The sequence below is a fragment of the Misgurnus anguillicaudatus genome, chromosome 10 (assembly GCF_027580225.2).
Source record: "Misgurnus anguillicaudatus chromosome 10, ASM2758022v2, whole genome shotgun sequence".
Taxonomy (NCBI): Eukaryota; Metazoa; Chordata; class Actinopteri; order Cypriniformes; family Cobitidae; genus Misgurnus; species Misgurnus anguillicaudatus.
Window position 1 is genome coordinate 27977361 of NC_073346.2, and position 20269 is coordinate 27997629.

General features: G+C 36.3%; 1 protein-coding gene across 1 annotated transcript; it reads left to right on the forward strand.

The window, feature by feature from the left end:
* The first annotated feature begins 11352 nt into the window (after positions 1–11352).
* Positions 11353–19502, forward strand: oprd1b (opioid receptor, delta 1b). Its single transcript, XM_055211886.2, has 3 exons — positions 11353–11859; positions 15846–16201; positions 17980–19502. Exons 1-3 carry the CDS (start codon positions 11633–11635, stop codon positions 18507–18509), a joined length of 1113 nt encoding a protein of 370 aa, XP_055067861.1. The 5' UTR covers positions 11353–11632; the 3' UTR covers positions 18510–19502.
* Positions 19503–20269: the final 767 nt, after the last annotated feature.

Genomic DNA, 20269 nt, shown 5'->3' on the forward strand with positions numbered 1-20269 from the left:
TTTGACTGAAATTTCGACATATGATGCTGGCCCAAGAATTTTCGGGTGTTTCTTGTATCACCTCCCACCTCTATAGACCGTTTCAGCAGTAACAACATAAACAAGCGCTGTCGCAGTCCGCATGTAACTTCCGGTAAACTCCGCTAAGAATAAATAACAACAAAGTTCTTTAAACGTAGTTTATTTATATAACAAGCAAAAAAACAACACACAGATTAGGAAACCAAAACATTTGTTATTTTCGACGAGTCATTTGTTCAAGAGATCAGTTTAGCAACTAGTCAGACCATTAAAAAAACGAAACCGGAAGTAAAGTTCGGATCCAGACGTGTATCACGTGCATCCGATGAAACCGTCTATAATGGGTGTATAGGTGCACAGGAACAATCCTTCCTAAACTGCATTAAACTTTTGTTTACAAAGACGTGAAACTCACTGAGTGGTCAGGGGTGTTCACTGATATGCTCACACAAAAATCGCTGCAAAAGATGCTTTCCAACAGGTTTTATAGTAGTTTTTGTCCAACTCCATTGACTTGTATTAGATGTGCTGAGAGTTACGGTATTACTCCCCGCCGGGAACTTTGTTTGTATTCTTGCAATTGGCAATGGCGGATTAGCGCCACCACCTGGGTTGGAGTGTCTATTATTCAAGCTCTCAGCGGAAGAATATACAGGTGTGAGGCGTTTAGAAAAATAGGTCCACAAGTTTACAACGAATGCTACAACACCTGTTGGAAAGCATCTTTTGCAGGGATTTTTCAGTGAACACCCCTGACCACTCGGTGAGTTTCTTTGTAGGCGAGAGTTTGGTGCATTTTGGGAGGGATTGTTCCAGTGCACCTGTCGACCCATTGTGGAGGTGGGAGGTGAAACAACAAACACCCGAAAATTCTCGGAGCAAGCCGCATATGTCGAAATTTCAGTCAAAACCGTTCTATTTCATCATAAACAATCTGAAAACAGGGCTTTAAGTGTAAAATACCGAACTTGTCAAGGACACAGAGCTTTTCAAACCAATGCGTTTCAGGAAGAGAGTGAAATCTGGAGCTACAAAAATGTACAGTATGTGAAAAATAATGTCTTTTTAACCATAAACCATGCGAACACATTGTATTATACCAAATACACAAAATAACATTGTTTTAATGAAATAGGTGCTCTTTAATTATTAATACACTTCTGTTTTAGGACGCTAACATTGAATTACAAGGTGCTATTTATAATAATCAGGCAAGTATTTCCTCCAAACAATTGAAGGAAATGTGGCGTGATATTACCAACCATCTAGATCTTGATGATCATGTTAACCACAATGAGTTTCCAGGCATATAATTGGCTCACTCTTATTCATCTCTAAACTTTTATTACATAAAACACATTACAACAGCTTCAAGATGCATCTGCAGAGTTTCTTTGATCACATGTGAAAGGATACGTATGGTAGTACGACTAAAAGGTAGGCATAGTATTGCAGACAAGCACAAATAAGACAAAGTGAAGCACTAGGCTGATGTTGGTCACGATTTTTCCCCATTTCCCTTTGAATAAGAACGTCTAAAAAAATTAAATCTAAGAGGAAATCGAAGTTTTCTGAAAAGCATATTGCTAGATGAAACAAAGACATAAGACATCACATTGTTGCAATGGTCAGTATGAAGATAGATAGTAAACAAACTCAGATGTTTTCCTGCTGTGACCATTTCAAATGAATTTCACTTGTGTTTGAAATTTTTTTTTTGACAATTTGTAGCTGTGGGCACCTGTTGATCTGCACTGTTATTTTTCTTTTCCACACTTCCAGTATTTCAGTACTACAGCTTGCTTCGATAGACAATGTTATTGGTAACACTTTAAAATAAGGTTGATTTAGTAAACATAATTAAATGCATTAACTAACATGAAACATAGTTTTTAACATGTATTAATCTTTGTCAATGTTAGTTAATGTCCATACAGATATTTATATTAGTTCATGGTGCGTTAATAAATATTAACAGTTACGCTTAAAAATGTATTAGTAAATGCTAACATGAACCAAGATTAATAAATGCTGTAGAAGTATTCATGTTAGCTAATGCATTAATTGTTAACAAATATAACTTAATTTTAAAGTGTTACCAAGTCATTTTCTTTGTATTGCTCAGTGGTTTAACAAAACACAACTCACAGACGTCTATATCGTCAATATAAACTTTCTACTTTAGTAAATCTGGAAATCTAGCTGACAATTAATGTTATTACAAGAGTGTTGTGGTAAACGCAGGGTTTTTGTCCTTGAAGCTCTTATGAACTGTTCTCGTGACAGTGTGCGGCCGTGTGTATGGATTCTAAATTGTGCTCAACTGCTTGAATAAGACATTTACATTTCATAAATATTTATAAAATGAGTTCCCATCCCCATAGCTGATCATTATGTTTGTTGCATAACAATGTTTTTTTATTTACTGTTTACATGTTGCATGCTTATATATTCTAAAGAAACCATTGCCATTCATAATTTTAAATAATTTAAATTAATTTATAAACAGTATTTGAGCTATGCTAATTTTTTCCTTCCAGTATTGCTTAAATATAAATGTTTTGTGAAGCACGTTTAAATGAGTATATTCCTACAACAATATATCTCACCCCTACTGTGGGAGTCTTGATGGTCAAATCTGGTTTGAAGTGAAAGGTGATAGACAGATTTCTCAGTCTCAAAGTGTTGATGGCTGCCAAAAAAGCTGTGCCAATATGTGGGCAGAAGGCTGGATCTCATCAATCTAATGCACCAGTCATCCATGATCTAATCCAGGGTTTCCCAACCTTTCTGTCCCTCGCAGACTCATTAGTAAAGCATCATCGACGACCAATTAGTAATGTCTCCCTATTAACATACTGTACTGTAACTGTACTAGGATAAACAGGCTTATATAACCACATATATTCTTAAAGCGTCATACATATTACAGTAATGCATCATTTTCTGGCACAGGTTTAACGAAGCAACAGCAATAAAATCTTTCCTTGTGTTTCCTCATCATTGTAATGAACCAACCAAAAACAAACAAAACACAGCCATCACACTCTACCACAGCTTATACGTCAACACCAAGGAAATTCAGTTTATGCCCCCAAAGCCAATTAAACCACTAAAAATAGAAGAACAAAACGTGGAGTTGGCACGCATATTTATGAGATGCATTGTGGCCTTGTAAGCAGCAATTGTGAAAAGAATGTTTACAACAGACACTCTTTCAAAGATGTTATTCTTGGAAGACAGAAAAAACTACGTAACCACTTAGTCACTCAGTTGGGCAGGCACTTTAATTTGGTTGGCTTTGGTTTCAAAAAGTAATTAAAAAAAATGCTTAAATGTCCTTTTAACGTGTATTTACGTTAATAATACATAGAAATTAGATATATCACTATAGATTTCCCACTGGTCTGAATTCATCAGTTCTACTTATGCCAAGAGCCAGAAAGACTGATTAGATGCTAATGGCATCTGTGGCTTCTTCCGTCTTGCACAGTAATGATAATTAATATAAACAGCAGTCTTGTCACGCACACTTACCTGGACAGACCTAAATCTCAACACAAAACATGTGAGTGTTATATAATCTAACCAACTACACGTTAATGAATATCTATATTTCTACATCGATAGATGGATGAATGAATGACTATTTTACTTCATCTGCGTATTATTAATGATGTAGATAGATAGATAGATAGATAGATAGATAGATAGATAGATAGATAGATATTTCTAGATTAATGGATGAATGAATAGATGTTCATTCATCTTTTTAATATTAATGATTTATATTAATTCCATGGTCTTTATTATGAGACTTAAAACTTAAAGGGACACTCCACTTTTTTTGAAAATAGGCTCATTTTCCAGCTCCCCTAGAGTTAATTATTTAATTTTTCCGACTGAAAATTAAAAGTTGTGATTTTTTAGGCCAATATGGCTAGGAACTATACTCTCATTCTGGCGTAATAATCAAGGACATTGCTGCCTTAACATGGCTGCAACAGGCGCAATGATATTACGCAGTGCCCGAAAATAGTCCCCTTGGTAACTTTCAATAACTGGGGACTATTTTCGGCTTAAAGTTGTATTGCCAGAGCCGGAGATCAGCTGAATGGATTCCAAAACGATAAAACTCAAATGTTTAACTCAAGGGGAGCTGGAAAATATTTTCAAAAAAAGTGTAGTGTCCCTTTAAAAAGTAATATCTGCACTTCTCATGTAAATGGCTTTAATGAGGTCTGAATGATTAATCAGAAAACAAATTATACAGCCTTTTAAACTCACTTAGCATTAAACCAGTGATAGATATACGTATCTGCAAATGTATTACAGATTTGTTTACAGGTAATACAGATATGTATTACAAATGTATTCCCATGTTAAGAACAATATAAGCATTAAGCATTTCCCTCAGAACTAAATCTAGTAATGGAATACCTGAGCAATTTATTATGAAGGCTATAAATTATTCTTCATTCCACAGTCAAGACTTTTATTTAATGTATTGATTTTATATCTTGGCAAGTCTTCAAGTGTCACAACTACACATTTAAATTAAGTTACCGTTCAGAGGAAAACACAATTTTTATTTTAATGTTTATATTGGATTTTAGATACAATTTTAACATATAAACCTTAAAAAGTTGCATTTAAAGGAAAACACCACCGTTTTTCAATATTTTACTATGTTCTTACCTCAACTTAAACAAATTAATACATATCTATCATTTTTCAATACGTGCACTTAATTTTTGCACAGGGCTTTGTGAATGTGTTAGCATTTAGCTAGCCCCATTCATTCCTTAGGATCCAAACAGGGATGAATTTAGAAGCCACAAACACTTCCGTGATTTCCCTATTTAAAGACTGTTACATGAGTATAGTGTATACAAAGTATAGTGTATAGTGGCACAAAGTTTGCAGCACTTCGACCTCGGTGCGCAGTAACATCATCACTACCCCTCTCCCTGAGTTTGAGCGAGAGGGGTAGTAGTCAGGAGTGATGATATTACTGTGCCAGAGGTCGAAGTGCTGCAAACTAAGTGCTCTTCCGCCATACAATATAGCCCTCATTTTTTATACGCTTAAAAATCGCCACGTTTTATTTTGTGCCACCATACTACTCATGTAACAGTCTTTAAATAGGGAAATAATGGAAGTGTTTGGTGGCTTCTAAATTCATCCCTGTTTGGATCCTAAGGAATGAATGGGGCTAGGCTAAATGCTAACCCATTTATGACGCACTTTGCAAAGATTAAGTGCACGCATTGATATAAGATAGGTATGTATTAATTAATTTAAATTGAGGTTAGAACATAGTAAAATATTGAAAAGCTGTGTTGTTTTCCTTTAAGTTTGCCACTATTTAATCATATGTTTGTTTTAGTATATAGTGAGTTTATTTACACCAAGTAAATTATTTACACCAACACAGTTTGGCAGAATCTTACCATTAGATGGTCTAATAGGTGCATATGTCTCTTGGATCTGAAAAGGCTTTATCAGTCTTAGTGGTCCGACCAAGCCTGTTGTCTCTGAAAAATATGCAGGTACTGTAAATGTTATTGCAGTTACATCAGCTGTACTGGTGTTTTCTATCATATTTTGTAATCTGGGCTGTTGTGGCAGTTGTAACTTGGACTTATCTGTTAAAGTTAATGGTTCAATCGTTCTCATCAAGGCAAATATAAAGAGCCATCTGTAAGAACAGATGCTCACAACGTTTAAATATCTGCTGGCCGACTATAATGGTGTCCGTATGTGCTTGACCTTCGGGGGGGCATTAAAGAAAATAGCCTCAGCTCGGAACAAAGCTGGCAGTCGCTCTGAAATTCACGGCCTGGCATCCATTATGATCATAAGGCGCATATTGTGATGCCAGAGAGGTCAAATATAATTTCAGTCGTTTCATAAAACTTTGACCCCCTGGACTAATAGAAATACTCATTTTAACCAGACTTTTCACTGGTGTATTTAATAGTGTACAATTTCCAGCAGTGAACATGCACATGATTTAGTCATCATCCATTCAGTCTTGACAGTGATGGAAATGATTGATTTATACATTTTGCGAAAGGAATTTTATATCTAACATAATAACTGTGTGTTAGGATAAAATATGTTCTCACTTCACAAAAAATACTGCTTTATAGGAATTATGCTGATGTTTGTTTATTATGCTGATATTTGTTTATGTCACTCTTTATTTAGATTGTGATAGTTTAAAGGAGCCATGTCACAAGACTTTTTTAAGATGTCAAATAAATATTTGGTGTCCCTAGAGCACATATGTGAAGTTTTAGCTCAAAATACCAAAATGTGTTCTTTAAAATGCAAATGAACTTGATGAAATGCAAACACTGACAGTGATGGTGGTTTGTTGCAATTGAAACTCAATTGTGCTGTCAATTATTTTCTCTCTCTCTCTTTCTCTCTGCAATAAATGGCAGTGCTGTGGTTGGATAGTGCAGATTAAGGGGCAGTATTATTATAATAAGAGCTCTTTATGACATCATAAGAAGAGCCAAACTTCAACAACCTATTTTTTCATGTGCTTGTAGAGAATGGTTTAGCAAAACTAAGTTACTGTGTTGATCTTTTTCACATTTTCTAGGTTGATAGAAGCACTGGGGACCCAATTATAGCACCTAAACATTGAAAGTCAGATTTTCATGCAATGGCCCCTTTAAACATGTAATGATGATATAATTTTTTTATCTAAAAATGTTTTTTATTTGACAGAATTTTAACGTTTTATTTGATATATTTTCCACGTTTTTTTGAAATACAGTTTAAAAATGGTAAAATTACCGAAATATACTGCAAATTTACACATCCACTGTAAAATCACATGAAAAACACATCAATGTGCAGTTTTCCATAAAAGATTGATAGAAAAAGATAGATTGATCCAATCTATGGGGCGGTTTCCGGGACAGGACGTATTCTGGTACCAGACTAAGATGCATGTTTGAGTTGCCTTAAAAGACAAGTTCGGTATTTTACACTTAAAGCCCTGTTTTTAGATTGTTTATGATGAAATAGAATGGTTTTGACTGAAATTTGGACATATGATGCTGGCCCGAGAATTTTCGGGTGTTTCTTTGTATCACCTCCCACCTCTATAATGGCTTTATAGGTGTACTGGAACAATCCTTCCTAAAATGCATTAAACTTTCCTTTACAAAGACGTGAAACTCACAGAGCGGTCAGGGGTGTTCACTGATATGCTCACACAAAAATCGCTGCAAAAGACGCTTTCCAACAGGTTTTATCGAAGTTTTGTCCAACTGCATTGACTTGTATTAGATGTGCTGTGAGGTACGGTATTACTCCGCCGCCGGGAATGTTGTTTGTTTTCTTGCAATTGGCAAAGGTGGATTATCGCCACCAACTGGGCTGGAGTGTCTATTATTCAAGCTCTCAGCGGAAGAATATACAGGTGTGAGGCGTTTGGAAAAATAGGTCCATAAGTTTACAACGAATGGTAAAACACCTGTTGGGAAGCATCTTTTGCAGCGATTTTTGTGTAAGCATATCAGTTAACACCCCTGACCACTCGGTGGGTTTCACGTCTTTGTGGGCGAGAGTTTGGTGCATTTTGGGAGGGATTGTTCCGGTGCACCTGTGCAGCTATTGTAGAGGTGGGAGGTGATACAACAAACACCCGAAAATTCTCGGGGCAGCCGCATGTGTCGAAATTTCAGTCAAAACGTTCTATTTTATCATAAACAATCTGAAAACAGGGCTTTAAGTGTAAAATACCGAACTTGTCCTTTAATTTTAAAACACCATGTACTGACAAATATCAGGGCCATTGTTTTGTCTCAAGATGCACACCAAAATTGTTTTTTGTAAGGATTGTTTGTAAAAACTACTTAAATATCCTAATACAACAAGAGCCTAGTCCTAGATTAATTTTAACCTTGTCCAGGAAACCACCCTTATAAGTATAAATGTCTAAAATGTGTACCTAAATAAATGAATGGTAATTTTGCTTTTTGAAAAAATGTCTAATAGCCGTCCAAGCACAGCCCAGACATTAAGGCAAAAATAAGGCAACCTTTGGTCTGTCAATGAAAAGTTAACAGGCGTCTAACCATAACCAAACAATAAATTAAATAAATAAATTAAACCAAACGCTTGACCAAATTCAGGTTTATTTTGGCTAGAAGTGGGTTACTCATAGCCGGACTATATCGGGTCTAAACACAGTGAAATGACAGCTGGGTACCAACAGAGATTTAATGTGGCCTTTAGACAAAAAAATCAAGTTGAAATCTAAACAGCTGGCTGTAGTAACTGACTAAGCTTCATATAAATGACATAGAGAGATTTTTCTAGTTTTTACTGTTAAGAGTTCACCCCAGTGATGTGAACTGAAGTGTGCATTATGTGTCTGCTGCTGGTTATCATTTAAAAGAACTGTGTGTGGTATTCACAAATGCTGTTTTTCAGAGTAGCACTCTACAGTTCCAAAGCCATCACGAGTCTTGCAGTACATTTAGTTCTAGCACCTTTAAAAATGTCACTTCTGGGTAAAATAAAAAGTTTGGTTTATCTATTTTTCTATCAGTCTCTAGAAAAATAATACAGTTTCCTAAATAAATACAAAGCTTTTAACTTTAATATCAAGCGCTGTTAGGGCCACCAGGGATGTTTTGTCAGGGATTTGGGTTTTGTTGCACTGTTTTGCTATTAGAGGCCAATGAAAAGCAAATAATGTCTTCAGTTCCACATTAAACTGATCATTCGATCTATCTGACGTTATTAAAATGAGTTGAGTGTTGAAAATATATCCCGGAGGGGTATTGTTTATGGTCCAAAATTTAACTGCAACTTGCATCGCTAATGGGACCTCAGTGGAGAAATAGTTTAAGGATACTGCAGGTAGTCACAAGAAGTTTAAAATATATTATTTTAAAATTTAAGAAGATTGATCGAGGTCATGAACTCTGTATCTTCACAAACACCCAAACAACATGCAGTAACAGCTTGTTTCTTTGATTTAAACACAAAGCATCCAGATGGTCACAAGTTTTATCAGGAAATGATGCCAAAGGGGGTTGCTTAACAAAATCACAGTTTCTGTTGCTTCACTAAGGTCAAAAAGACCTCAAAACACCAGCCAAACACTGAAATAGCATGCCTGGTATAAGCCTAAAGATTCATTCTTAATTAATTTTATTGATTTCCTTGTGGATTTCAATATGCCAGCATGATATTGAACCTGACCTGCTGCTAATGGGGCATTTTCATGTCAAAGTCTTTATTCATCTTGTAAAGCACACAATTATAACTGTTACAAACTGATGTTACTCATCTGCTGACAGCAGGATAATGGCATTATAAATCCCTTATATTCTGCATCTATTATGATTGCAGTATTAATTGGGTGTTAATGAAATGAGCTAACAGTAGTTATGTGAATCACAAAATAATTAGTGTAGTCTGTAATTGGTTACGTATAAATAACTAACAAAGCTTGTTACTGACAGACATACGGATAGATGAACACCAAGACACAGACAGAAATCATAGACATAATATAATGTACATGTATTTTGTATTTTTATGCTGTGACAGTCAAATAAATAAACGAATGAATGTATGGATGATAGTGCTGCCTCACGATTAGTCGCGACTAATCGTTTGCAGAATAAAAGTTTTTGTTTCGTGAGGCAGCACTAATGGATGAATGGACAGATGAACAGATAGATGACTGACAGATGAACATACACTCACCTAAAGGATTATTAGGAACACCTGTTCAATTTCTCATTAATGCAATTATCTAATCAACCAATCACATGGCAGTTGCTTCAATGCATTTAGGGGTGTGGTCCTGGTCAAGACAATCTCCTGAACTCCAAACTGTATGTCAGAATGGGAAAGAAAGGGGATTTAAGCTATTTTGAGCGTGGTATGGTTGTTGTCGCCAGACGGGTGTGAGTATTTCACAATCTGCTCAGTTACTGGGATTTTTATGCACAACCATTTCTAGGGATTACAAAGAATGGTGTGAAAAGGGAAAAAAATACAGTATGCGGCAGTCCTGTGGGCGAAAATGCCTTGTTGATGCTAGAGGTCAGAGGAGAATGGGCCGACTGATTCAAGTTGAAAGAAGAGCAACTTTGACTGAAATAACCACTCGTTACAACCGAGGTATGCAGCAAAGCATTTGTGTAGCCACAACACGCACAATCTTGAGGCGGATGGGCAACAACAGCAGAAGACCCCACTGGGTACCACTCATCTCCACTACAAAAAGGAAAAAGAGGCTACAATTTGCACAAGCTCACCAAAATTGGAAAGTTGAAGACTGGAAAAATGTTGCCTGGTCTGATGAGTCTCGATTTCTGTTGAGACATTCAGATGGTAGAGTCAGAATTTGACGTAAACAGAATGAGAACATGGATCCATCATGCCTTGCTACCACTGTGCAGGCTGGTGGTGGTGTAATGGTGTGGGGGATGTTTTTTTTTTGGCACACTTTAGGCCCCTTAGTGCCAATTGGGCATTGTTTAAATTCAATTTTATTTATTTAAATGCCACGGCCTACCTGAGCATTGTTTCTGACCATGTCCATCCCTTTATGACCACCATGTACCCATCCTCAGATGGCTACTTCCAGCAGGATAATGCACCATGTCACAAAGCTCAAATAATTTCAAATTAGCTTCTTGAACATGACAATGAGTTCACTGTACTAAAATGGCCCCCAAAGTCCATTTCAACCCAATAGAGCATCTTTGGGATGTGGTGGAACGGGAGCTTCGTGCCCTGGATGTGCATCCCACAAATCTCCATCAACTGCAAGATGCTACCCTATCAATATGGGCCAACATTTCTAAAGAATGCTTTCAGCACCTTGTTGAATCAATGCCACGTAGAATTAAGGAAGTTCTGAAGGCGAAAGGGGGTCAAACACAGTATTAGTATGGTGTTCCTAATAATCCTTTAGGTGTGTGTAGCCATAAATAGACAAATGGATGGACTGATAGATGATAGACATATACAGATAAATAATCAAAAAATGGTACCAAATGCCCCTGTGTACAATTTAGGTTAAGATATGGTAGGTATGCCTACTTATATACCTCTATGAGCCACTAATATTTCCAAAGGTGTACTTTTTGAAAGGGTACCACCCTAGTGATAGCTAGGCAAATCTAGGTAATTAGATGGATTGATGAATAGATGGACACAAAGAGACAGACAGACATGACAACAACAGACAGAAAAATACATTTAAATAAAAATCTCCCAATTGCTCACTATCTAAGGGTTTAATGACGGTTTAAAAAACAACAACTGAAATGCAGGAATATCAATTACAGAATGTATCTAGCACACATTCCAGTCAGTGCGCCTTTGTGGGCGCAGTATATTGCCATGTATCCCACTAGGATTTGACTTCAGAGAAAGTACGTGACAGCACAACAGCGCGCGCAGTCGGAACTCGAGTGCGCTCCCGAGAAAAGAAGCGCGCGCTCTTCACCAACGGTTTCGTGACTAGACCCGTTCTGTTGTGCCGCTTTCATAGCAAACACACTGAAACTAAGATCACAGATATACAGTCTCGTTGACATTAAACAGGAGGCGCAAAATGGAGTTTACAAACATTACCGCCAGCGATTTCCCTTTGATTGTGACCAACACAAGCTTCATGGAGGAACCAGCGGGTCTTCTATCCAACCTCAGCCAAGGCACTGAGCAGATGCCGGGTAGAGGCAGCGCTGCGCTCGCAATCGCTGTCAGCATCACCGCGCTTTACTCTGTTATCTGCGTTCTGGGGCTGTTCGGAAACGTGCTGGTTATGTACGGTGTGGTCCGGTAAGCATGTTTTAAAGAGTGTTTTAATACATGTGCACTTTAGCTGCAATATTCAGCAAAGTTAATTTGTGTACTCTCTAGTGATATTTGCACAATGCAGTGGAGCCCGAAGAGAACTAAAAACAGTCAAACTGCCTGAAAATCTGTTGTTGACATTATAAGTCAGGCAATAGCCTTTAACTTATAAATGCTAGTTAATTCACAAATCTGTCAATTTTATATTGTAAATCAAGTTGTGGAAGATGAAAGGCAGATATAAGCAGAGGATGAAGATGAGTGAGTTTAACTGAGAGTGACAACCTTTCACTCAACATACAGCACAAACAAAGTGTCACCCACTGATGTGCCAGTGTAACTGTGAGACAGCTGCTGGTTTGTTTGTTTCGAGGATGAACACACATTTTTAAATGATAGTTTATCCAAAAATAAAAATTTCATTTAGTTGCATGTATGTTGTTCCAAGCCTTTCATTGTGGCACACAAAATGATTAAGTTAAATGATGACAGATTTTTAACCTTTGGGTGAACCACCTCAAAAAGCACCTGTTACAATCTGATCGCATTCCAAAATTGTGAGATGATTTAGAAAGACTAGTTTCCTGTAGCTTAGACAAAGCATTGCGTCATCAGCGAAAAGGTCATGGGTTTGATCTCAGGGAGCACAAATATTGATGTAAAGATTAAATGCACTTCAAGTTGTGGCCGCCAAATGCAAAATTGCAATGTGATGTCATGATTTAATAAAGAACAAGAATATTTAAGTATAGAAATCATATTTAAAGTGTATGCCCATATAATTAAGACCACTAGTTTTATACTTTATTATTATTTGATTGTTATTTTGCTGTATTGCACACAACAACCATACTAACCATACTTTACACTTATGTGTTTTTGGGGAAAAAATTGGCCATTTTTTGTTTAGTTTTTTAGTCTTGATTTGGCCACAACTTTCTATGTGTTTTAGCAGTGGAATGATTTTTGTTGACAAAAATTATACATATTTTAAGAAAATGCTTAACTCAATATTTCATGGGCAAATGTACTATCCTTTCGTGTTTGAATGAATCTGTTAATGAATCTCAGTACTGATTAAAACTACCAAATGTTTACAAAAAAGTCCATGATTTTAACTCTTTAATTGCCAAGTTCATAAGTGGTGTCACTGATTTGGGAAAAATACACACAGAATTACTGATTTTCAATATAAAATGTGATTATGAACTGGATTTATACTTCATATAACTCAATGTACAAACCAGAAATTAAGCTCTGTTTTTGCACAGGCCTACTAAGGGGTTAATGGTGCCACATGGTGATCAACAGTAAAAATTTGCAGGAAAAACCACCAACAATCAAGAATGCATGATAATAAGGTGTCATGGCTCTGCAATCAAAAAATGTTGTTATAATGGAAGTCAATGTGGCCACAAACCACAAACACAAATAAATGAGGGAGAAAAAAATTTAATCTGATGCTGCACAAAAACTAAAAATGCATTAAAGCCAATGTTTTTACTAATCTTTGACATGTGGAAAAGGTGAAAAAATTCTAGTCCACAATCAATTTTTATATAGAGGGTATGCATTGACGTCACTTTTCCACGTGACCACGCCGGAACTCGCACTGTTGAGTGGCAAACTTTCATCAAAATGGCTGGTTTTCATAGCGGCTGCTGCAAAAATGCCAGTAAAACGGACTATTATCAGCTTAAATTGAATTTAGTTGGACTTGATAACAGTGGACAATACTTAGTTACATTAGTTAAATTTTTCAAGGATCTGTGCTTTATTAGGGTGTTTGTATTGGAAATAACTTTACTTCGCTACATTCTAAAGCATAGAATCATACTGTGTATTCTTTAATATTGCATATTAAAATTTATTTAATACCTAATTACATTAAAATTTTACTTGAGTAAAAGTATACGTTAATGTACTTAAATAGTAAATGTAAAACAAAAACTTATTATTTATAAAATGTAATAGAACTTGGCAATTTAAGTGTTTAAATCATGGAATTTTTGTAAACATTTGTAAAAAAATATAAAACATTCGTTTTGATTAAGGGTTGATTAACAGATTTATGCAAAAAAATTACTTTTTTTTTACATTTTTACAGCCGTTTAATTTAGTGGCCTTTTTTGTCCACTAACAAGTTCAACACAAAAGGGTAGTGAATTTGAACAATGCACAAGGGTTAACATATCTTTTCAACAACAATTTTATATAGCAGGTTGACAGCTGGTGTGTTTTGGTCTTGGTTGTTAAGTTAACCATTCTATCAAAAGACTGTTAGATACAATTTCACAGGTATTTACGCAATCCTAAATCCACTGATATAAAAATAAACCTTGTTTCCTTTAGAGTTAAGTTCGATTCATTCAGCTTGATTACATTTTCTGCTCCATTCATGGCACCTTTTAAACTATGTAATGAATCTTCAGGAGTGAAAGCTAAGAGGAGAAGAATGAATGAGCTCATCAAAGACGTGATGTCTGGTTTGACTTTTCATTACGCTATTCCACATTTGGGTATTTTTACACTTCTACTTCTGTAAGTCTTTATATTGTGCAGGCAGAAATACTTAGAAATAAGAAGAAATCATTAATAGTTTCGCCAACGTTTCATTTATAGATAATTGTACACATGGGTCCTCATAAAGGATTGGCAAGGTTAAAAAAATCAAGTATTTTTATGGGTTTTATTCTAGTAAACACAAGCCATTTAAAAGCAAATTAGAGCCACTCATTTATGATACCTGGAAACTCCATTTTATTTCTCAAAGGCATTTTTTCATCAAAATATTCCCTGATGAAAATCTGCCATGAAAAATGGCTGGCAGGAGTGCAAAATTTACATGACCCAAGAGTTCCTCATGATTTCTTTAGTATAAAATTATAAATGCAAATGTGAGACATGTACACTACACACAACAAAACATCTTATGCACACAGTATATTAAGAACTAATGGGATTTATAATAATTGTTTACTTCCTCACACCACACTGTACAAAGTGAACAATAAACTGCAGTGTCACTAATGGATATGAAATTTACTCTCTTCAACTCGGTGCGACTTCAAATGTCAAGTCCTCAAGGCGTGTGGGCACCAGACAAATCACTAAAGCTTTGAGATGATAATCAATGGATTACAGCGTAAGCCTTTAGTATTGGTGTACCATGATCTCTTTAGTTACTATGGTTGCATTGTTGTATCCTTTAATGCCTTATCAGCTCACTTCTGGTTTGAAAAACAGAGAGTGCTCCCAGAAAATTATGAGCTGATTATTGTAAGATAGCACAGAGAGACACTTGAGGCATCTTAATATAATGAGAGAGCGTGCCGATGCGAAAGGATGGAATTGCAATGAGACAGTACTAACTGGATTTCATTTGAAAGTCTATGTCAAAAGCACTTTTAAATACCATGTATAAAATTTCCCTATTACCTGTTGGATATCACCGAAATGGGTTTCTTGAGAAATCACACAAATCTGTTACTGGCTCTGTAAACCGCTGAAGAAATATCAGCCTACGTGTAGCCAAAGAAAAACCCATTGCATGGCATGTGAAGTACACGTATTTGACCAAAAGAAAATGTATTGGAGATGTTTAAGGGTGATGCTGTGGCAGAAAATAGTAATAAAAATGAATATATACGTTCATATCGAAGCTCACATATGTCTTGAATTTAAACAGATTAACCATTTTGATTATGAAATATTAGTTTTTTACAGTGTGCCCGTGTCTATTCAATCCACACATGCTTCTTTTTGCACTTTATGAAGTGGATCATGATCTTTAACAATCGTATGAGATCTTCATAATCAAAAGGCCAAATCCCAGAACAGCTTCAAATCACTTACAAAACAACCCATTCATCTGCATCGGCATTCATGTGGCTCATATCTTTCTTGCAAACCCAGGTGCTGACATTTAAAAGAAGAAAGCATGCTGACTAACTCTTACTTTTCTTCAACAGGTACACAAAGATGAAGACAGCCACCAACATTTACATCTTTAATCTTGCTTTGGCTGACGCTTTGGCCACCAGCACGCTACCCTTCCAGAGTGCCAAATATTTAATGAGTACTTGGCCATTTGGGGAGCTCTTGTGTAAGGTGGTTATCGCTATCGACTACTACAATATGTTTACCAGTATTTTCACGCTGACGATGATGAGCGTGGACCGTTATATCGCCGTGTGCCATCCAGTGAAAGCTCTGGATTTTCGTACGCCAGTCAAGGCAAAGATCATCAACATTTGCGTGTGGATTCTGTCCTCAGCTATTGGCATCCCAGTAATGGTCATGGCTGGCACTAAAAAGACTGACACAGGTGGGGATAAGTTAAAAAATCATGGTTAACACAAAAGGGTGATTCTCACGAAATTAAGACTTATGAGGTGTCATGAAACATTTTGATTAAAAAAGTAAATGCAAAGTAAGACTATCAAAATAAGAAGCATAACGTTACAAACATCTCTTTATGTACAATTTTGCAAATGATTTCAAATGACATCATACAAACCAATTTTGTTGTTTTTTCCACATTTAAGAGGAAAATTTTCATTACCGCAATGTGTCCATGACTGGATTTGGGTTCTTTGACATTAAAATATTTATAATTAAAAAATCGAACAAATAAAAAGCTTCAGTGCATGTTATACTATAAACACAACCATACTGAAAAATCCAGCTAAGACCAGCGTAAGCTGGTAGCTGGTTTAAGGTGGTTTACGCTGGTCCTCCCAGCCTGACAAAGCTGGTCATGCTGGTGGGCCAGCTGGTATTCCAGCCTGACCAGCTAAGTCCAGCTAGACCAGCTTAAAATGTGACCAAAACACAGCTAGACCAGCTTGCTACACCAGCAAAACCAGCTAAAACCAAGCTGGAGACCAGCTAAAACCAGCTCACCAGCTTATGCTGGTCTTAGCTGGATTTTTCAGTAGGGAAGACAATTTTCTCATCCTCCGCAACAATTTTCAATCTTTGTTTAAGCCTTCAAGGAACTAACATTAAAAAAATTGTTGGAAGGGACATAATTGACTGTGACACTCAAAATGGCTACCAGGTAAAAAGTTACTTTTTTCTCTCCAGATAAAAGTTGAAATTTTGTTTGTCATAGTACCTAGACAACTTTTTAGTTCTCATTACCAAAACATGAGTTTGTAAATGCATATACTTAAAGGAATAGTCTACTCATTTTCAATATTAAAATATGTTATTACCTTAACTAAGAACTGTTGATACATCCCTCTATCATCTGTGTGCGTGCACGTAAGCGCTGGAGCGCGCTGCGACACTTCGATAGCATTTAGCTTAGCCCCATTCATTCAATTGTACCATTTAGAGATAAAGTTAGAAGTGACCAAACACATCAACGTTTTTCCTATTTAAGACTCCCAAAAGTGCTATTACGCCATAAAATATAGTTCCTCTTTTAAATCCGCTTAGAAAAGCGCTACGTTTTATTTTGTACCACCAAACTTGCTCGTATAACTACTCGTCTTAAATAGGAAAAACGTTGATGTGTTTGGTCACTTCTAACTTTATCTCTAAATGGTACAATTGAATGAATGGGGCTAAGCTAAATGCTATCGAAGCGTCGCAGCGCGCTCCAGCGCTTACGTGCATGCACACAGATGATAGAGAGATGTATCAACAATTCTTAGTTACGGTAATAACATATTTTAATATTGAAAATGAGTAGACTATTCCTTTAATGAAATATCATGTTGCGGTAATGATAAGGTTTGATAATGATAATCTAAAAATTGTAAATAATTCTATAGGAAATATTTTTTAAATCCTCTAAAAATTATAGTTATAGTACGTTCAGACCTTTATCTTATATGTGCAAAATAAAATTGGCTAAGGGCTTTTTTAAAATTCTGATGCTGGACACATTCTTAATCTGGATTTTGTGAGAATCACCCAAAAGTTTTTTATAGGAAAAATCAAATAAGTTTTTCCTATATGTCTATAGTTTCTTAAAGACCACAAATAGATGTTTTTTTATGTTAATGCATTATGCAAATGGTGAAAAGCAATATTTTTATCAGATTTTTATTTCAAAAATTCTAGTTAATCTCTTGACCTCTGTATTCACCACAGGAAAAACCTTTTGCATGCTGAAATTCCCAGACCCAGATTGGTATTGGGACACTGTGACCAAGATCTGCGTCTTCATTTTCGCCTTTGTGATTCCCGTCTTGGTCATCACCGTCTGCTACGGGCTGATGATCATTCGTCTAAAGAGCGTGCGTTTGCTCTCAGGCTCTAAAGAGAAAGACAGGAACCTTCGCCGCATCACCCGCATGGTATTGGTGGTGGTGGCAGCCTTCATCGTTTGCTGGACCCCCATTCACCTCTTCATCATCGTCAAGACTGTGGTGGAGATTAACCAGAAGAATCTGTTTGTGCTTGCCTGCTGGCATCTTTGCATCGCTCTGGGCTACATGAACAGCAGCCTCAACCCCATCCTGTACGCCTTCTTAGATGAAAACTTCAAAAGGTGCTTCCGGGATTTCTGCCTCCCCTTTCGTTCACGCATGGAACAGAGCAGCTTTTCCAGAGCACGCAGCGTCACAAGAGAGCCCATCTCCGTGTGCGCCAGGACAGAGTCAATGAAGCGGCCCACCTGACTAGGCCTGGACCAAATGCCTTCGAGTATACAAGAAAGGACACAGACTGAGGTCACTCAGATTTCCACCACTGAGTTCTAAGCTCTGCCGGAAACCACCAGAGGTTGATACAACTCGACAGCAAGCGTACATCGAAGGCAATTGGTCTTTTTTGGATCGTTGTTATTCTTTTAAATCTCTATTTAACCAAATGGAAAAATCAGTGGATGGCTCCAAAATGATTTCCTATTTGAGGAAATGAGATACGTTTGGGCCATTAAGATTGTAAACATTCATTGGATGGACATCAAAGATGCGGCTTTACGTGGTCAACAGGAAGTCTGCATTCATTAGTGGTTTAAGCCATCAAAGTGGATTCTCATAATCAGATTTTTAAGTGGAAAGTGAATTCCATTTTCATTGGAAATATGGAAACATGTAACATGATTGTATTTGGGCTTATAAGACTGACTGCACAAATTGAGTTTTCTAAACATTAAAATAATCTGCAAGATGGATATTTTCATTTCAAGAGACAAGCATGCCATTTCACAGAACATTCAGCAAAATGCACAGAGGTTTTTCTTTCTGTAACAACAGGATTTCATTAAACCCAAGGAGAAATGCATGGCTGTGAAACGCAAAGCGTATGGACCAATTTGCATTCAGAATTCAAATGAATTTATGTGCATATGGCTATTATTGGGATTACAGGGTTAAACCCCTTAGGACGGCTGGTAAAACTGTTACAAGAATTGTAACATAATTATGATACGTCATTTTAGTGGTGATGGATTTTTAAGACCAGAGTAAATACACATTGTGGTTTCTGTGGAAAAGCAGTGTGGTTTCTGAAAATGGTTAGACATTTTAACACCGGGAGGTTTGTACATACAGTATTACTTGGTTTTCACTCAATTATTATACGTGTTTTGTCTAATAGTTCTAGCCTTTCGTTGACATTATCTGTAAATGGAACCAATCTATTGGCTTTTTTAAATCTCATAATTAAAGTGACATTTAACAAATAATTTTGTATATTGAAGTTTGGTTCTAAATGTCAGTTTTGCTGTAAAAAGGTTTAGCCTCATCTTCTTGATTATTGCATACTTTCTCCAGCCGAGACAGTTGTGCAGTTGTGTTAGCGACAGTGAGTATTGTTTTGCAGTGACAACGGTATGATGTATTTTTCAGCAACTGTTAGATATTCCATATTGAGCTATTTTTTATAGTTGCAAGTCAGTTATTGCAAATGATCTGAACTGTCAATGTCTATATTGTGAAAGCTAAACTTATTAAAATAGTATTGCAGAATAACAGTTTTTTGACTGAATTCATCATCTGTTTGTATATTGCCAAAGGGAGTTTACTAAGTAAAGTTTCTGACACAGTTTGAAGCATAAAACTAGTTCAATTATGAAACGGGAATGCTTTGAAAAGACTGTTGGAAATAGACATATACTATATTATTAGACTGTAGGTTCTTTAACTCAAGTATGTCATGATCCTTTTCAGTTATATTCAACCTATATACCCCTGTTATAAAACAGCAGGTAAGTGTGCTTGTTGTCAAGCGCTGCACACAGTTATAACACTAGAACAGGCACAAAAAGCTATTGTATAATGGCTTCAAGGACACTGACTAATACAGATTTTTTAGAATTTCACAATATACATTCAGGTTGTGCCTACCACTTTAAAATTATATACACTCACCTAAAGGATTATTAGGAACACCTGTTCAATGCATTTAGGGGTGTGGTCCTGGTCATGACAATCTC